Source organism: Zea mays, chromosome 6 (assembly GCF_902167145.1).
Source record: "Zea mays cultivar B73 chromosome 6, Zm-B73-REFERENCE-NAM-5.0, whole genome shotgun sequence".
Classification (NCBI taxonomy): domain Eukaryota; kingdom Viridiplantae; phylum Streptophyta; class Magnoliopsida; order Poales; family Poaceae; genus Zea; species Zea mays.
Genome location: NC_050101.1, coordinates 34,769,596 through 34,773,815, shown reverse-complemented (window position 1 = coordinate 34,773,815; position 4,220 = coordinate 34,769,596). Strand labels below are relative to the sequence as shown.

Sequence of the window (4,220 nt, the reverse complement as noted above, 5' to 3'; positions counted from 1 at the left end):
CTTGATGCAGGCCAATATCTCGACCATGTTTGTGTTCGGTCAATGTCGACTCTCCTTGATAATCCTGCCAGGTAGACTAAATGCACCTTCTGATGAAATTGTAGATATTGGCACAGTTAGAACATCCTTAACCGACGTAGAAGTGTAAGTAAGTTTGTGATCTTGCCACCAAGTCAAGAGATTAAAATCATCATCATAGTTATGTATTGTATCACTATCCGAGTATGTAGACAACTCAGAACCAGCCCCAAGAGATGCACAATTGGTTGATGCTTGTAGCAAAGCACTAGCAGAAGTAATTCTAGATAGAGAAGCAGATGGGCTAGGGATGGAACATCACTGACAGTGTTTTCGGGCAGCACGACCCCGGCCATGGGTCCTTCATTGGCCATCAAAGCTAAATCGGTCTGTCACGGCTACAAAGACAAAACAACAATGAATTACAACAAGAGGGAGCAACACGAACTATATTCACAGATAGCAAGCACAAGCACCAGATTAAGAACTTACCAAAGTTGGAGCACCAGATCCAACCTCGATGGCTCGACGATTAGGGTTAAAGCCCGGTTAGGCACCGATACAGGGAGAGCCGGAGAGGATCAAAGTAACCGAAGGTGGAGGGAGACTGGAAGAAGAACAGAGGTGGAAGAAGACCAAATCTAGAAAAGTAGGATTAGAAGTCAGGGTTTCGATCTAGATCTAGAGACGTCACGAGCAGTAGAGCACCAGAGTAACAAACTTGCCGTCTTACCGAAGCCAGAGCGCCGGAGTACCGGAGCGGCAGAGCCCGGAAGTCCGGAGTCAACCTCGATGACTAGAGGAAGAAGAAAGCCATAGCATTGGAGCTCACCATCTTATCTATCTGAAACCGATGTCAGGCCGTCAGGGTGCTCACCGTCTTATCGTGGATGAAGACGAGCCAAACAGGCGACAAGGGAAGCGCCTAACCGTGCTTTTAACCTAACCAGGTGATGCTCGTGCCAGCCCGTTTGTCATCCCAGATTGTCGTCCTAGGCACGACACTAGAGGTCGGGCTGTGCCGACAGAGGGGCGCCATCGATCGGGCTATGTCGTGCTTGGGCACTGTGGGTCGTGCTGTGTCCCGTGTTGGAACTGGACTGTCGACACATGGTATGTATGTACTTCGAGCTGCCCGCACACAGACGTGCCCATCCAGGTCGTCGAGCCCTGACACGTGCGCCCGAACATTTTGTAAGGGAATTTCAAGCGCTGGCTTATCAGCTAGCCAGCTGCCTCCGCCTGATCGAGGCTTATCCTGCTGAAAGGGCGCCAAAAAGAGAAGGAAATCAGTCAGGAAAGCAGCAAAAGCGAGCGCCTATGGCGGACGGACTCCCTTTTCTTTTTTTGAATACATAATTTGCAGTTGCCCTGGGGCAAGACAAGCAATGGCCCTGGCAAAGAGAATACTGGGGACGGACGATGCGGCCATAAAGCAGGGTTGCTTCGTGCGCTTGAACTCGCTCATGCCAAAGGGCATCTCCCCCCTCCCTGACTCATCCCTGAGACTGAGAGCCCAGAAACCAAGAACACTGCACTGCGCGGCTATTTTTACTTCGTGATTAAGCATCAAGTTGGGGCTAAGGCATCCGCCTCCGCTCCCCAGCAATTTTCCCACCATTTTTCCGAGCCTTTTCTTTTCTATCTTTCTCTCGAGAGCAGAATCGATGCCCCATGGAACGGAAGGAACAGATTCAAAACGAGGGGATGTTTTATTCTTATTCCACGGAACAAGCAAGCTGCATGCAGCGAGTGGACATGAAAAATAAAAAGATATTTGAATTCGAGTGCGTAGAGCAACAAAGTGAAGAATGCAGAGAAAGCAAGGCAGCAGAGGCGCCTAAGATTTCCAGAAACCAAGACCGCATTATTGAAGACGGCCCAGCACAAAGCAAAGCCAGGATTCCAGGGCATATATAAATAATAAAACCCTCGAGGAGGCGCAGGCGCGCAGCGCATGCACAGTCATCAGGTCCAAAAGGCTTCCACCACCCACCAGACCGACGACCACTCTCACAAGCGGCAGTGCAGTGCACCCAAATAAATCAGCTGGGAGGAGGAGCACCAGCACCCCAAGAGCAGAGCTGAGCAGAGCAGCGTGCGTCCAGGATGTACCCGTACCGCATGAGCAACGTGGCGATCGGCTACCTGAACCTGGCGACGCTGCTGGCCTCGATCCCGGTCATCGGCGCGGGCCTCTGGCTGGCCAAGGGCTCGGCAACGCCCACGTGCTCCTCCATCCTTCAAGCACCGCTCCTCGCCGTCGGCTTCGCCGTGCTGCTCGTGTCCCTCGCGGGCTTCGTCGGCGCCTGCTTCCACGTGGCCTGGGCGCTGTGGCTGTATCTCGCCGCCGTGATGCTCCTCATCGCCTTCCTCCTCGGCCTCACCGTGTTCGGGTTCGCCGTCACCGCAGGCGGCGGCGGCGAGCAGGTGTACGGTCGGCCGTACCGGGAGTACCGCGTCGCCGACTACTCCCCGTGGCTGCAGAGGCACGTGCGGGACGCCAGGTACTGGCGCCCCGCACTCGCCTGCGTCGTCGGGTCCAGGGCGTGCCCCAAGATCCACAACTGGACTCCCATGGACTACCTCCAGCACGACCTCACGCCGATACAGGTCAGCTCCAGCCGCCGCCGCTGCTTCTGCTCTCCTACTGCTCTAGTACGTGCACTGCAACTGCGAGTCTGTGCGCCCTGCAGTCCGGCTGCTGCAAGCCGCCGACGGCGTGCCAGTACAGCGGGGGCGTGGCCGTCGGGGCGCAGGACGAGGACTGCTACCGCTGGAACAACGCCCCGGGCGTCCTCTGCTACCAGTGCGACTCGTGCAAGGCCGGCGTCATGGAGCAGGTGCGCCAGGACTGGCACAAGATCGCCGTGCTCAACGTCGTCGTGCTCGTCGCCCTCGTCTGCATCTGCTCCTGCGGCTGCTGCGCCTTCAGGAACGCCCGCCGCTCCCTCTCCGAGTACCCGTACGGGGTAAACCAAATGTCCAAGATTGACCCGCGCTGGGACTACTACTGGTACTCTTATTTGTTTACCCTCTTCTTTCCAACTAATTTCTCTTAAAACTGATTTCATCACCGAAAATGTTAAAACTGTATACGAAAGAGGATTAAGGTAAGGAAGATTATGGAGCGTAAACAATCCCATGAACAAAAGAATACATCTCCCAGCTTTTATCCCTGTTTGTTTTCTATGGTTTTTTTTAACACTGCTTGCTTTTGTGCTTTGTGTTTGCTGTAGGTGGCGATGGTGGCGTGGTAGAAGAGAACAGCTCTACTAGGCTAGCTCTAGCTTCTCAATGCTTGTATGATATCTTAGCTCCTGTCTTCCATCGAAAAGATGAAATAATACTTGAGAGCTGTGTTAGCCCCCTATGGTGCTCTACTTGTTTCTAGTTGTACAGCTTCCTCCATGTCTGCATAATTAAGCTTCTGTACATATCTGAGTTAAGAGGAGACTCGTCAGCGGATGCCTAGTTTTTTTTTCTTCGATATGGTTTAACTCCAAGTAACCTATGCACATTCATCATAAATGCAAACTAGTTACATTTCTGCACTTTATATTTGCTTTGGTTTGTGTTAGCATTAATCACCAAAAAGGGAAGATTGAAAGGGAAATTGGGTTAACCATTTTCTATAATTGATTTTGGTGGTTGACATCCAACACAAACCACGTGGACTAACTAGTTTGTCTAGATATCATATATTACACGTGCATTAGGTTCAACACAAACCAAGAAAGGAAACATGTTAGGGACACAATAAAAAATGGAGCAAAAGGACTTGAGTGTGCTGATTTCTGGCGCACCGGATAGTGTCCGGTGCACCAAGTCAGCCAGGAGACGAATTTGCCACTCTCAGGTTTCTGCTAGGCGCGCTCCATTATAATTCACCGGATTGTCCGATGTACACCGGACTGTCCGGTAAGCCAGCGGAGCAACGGCTCCCTGCGCGCCAATGGTCGACTGTGTAGAGCTACAGTGATAAACAGTACCGCGGAAGAAGTCAGAGCGCAGAAGTCAGAGGGCATCGAACTGTCCGGTGTGGCACCGGACTATCTGGTGCAGCAAGATGACAAGGCATTCCAACGGTCAATTGCTCCAAACCCTAACGGATGCGCTGACGCGGCGTGCGCCGGACAGTGCACAGTGACTGTCTGGTGCGTCCATCGCCAGCAGCCTTCACCAACGGCTATGAAAGTGGT

General features: G+C 52.5%; 1 protein-coding gene across 1 annotated transcript; it reads left to right on the top strand.

The window, feature by feature from the left end:
• The first annotated feature begins 1,995 nt into the window (after positions 1-1,995).
• LOC100383157 (Tetraspanin-6) lies at positions 1,996-3,491 on the top strand. Its single transcript, NM_001175822.1, is given in 3 exon segments — positions 1,996-2,631; positions 2,715-3,034; positions 3,258-3,491. Coding segments are annotated over 3 exon segments (864 nt in total). The 5' UTR covers positions 1,996-2,127; the 3' UTR covers positions 3,298-3,491.
• The last annotated feature ends 729 nt before the right edge of the window (positions 3,492-4,220 follow it).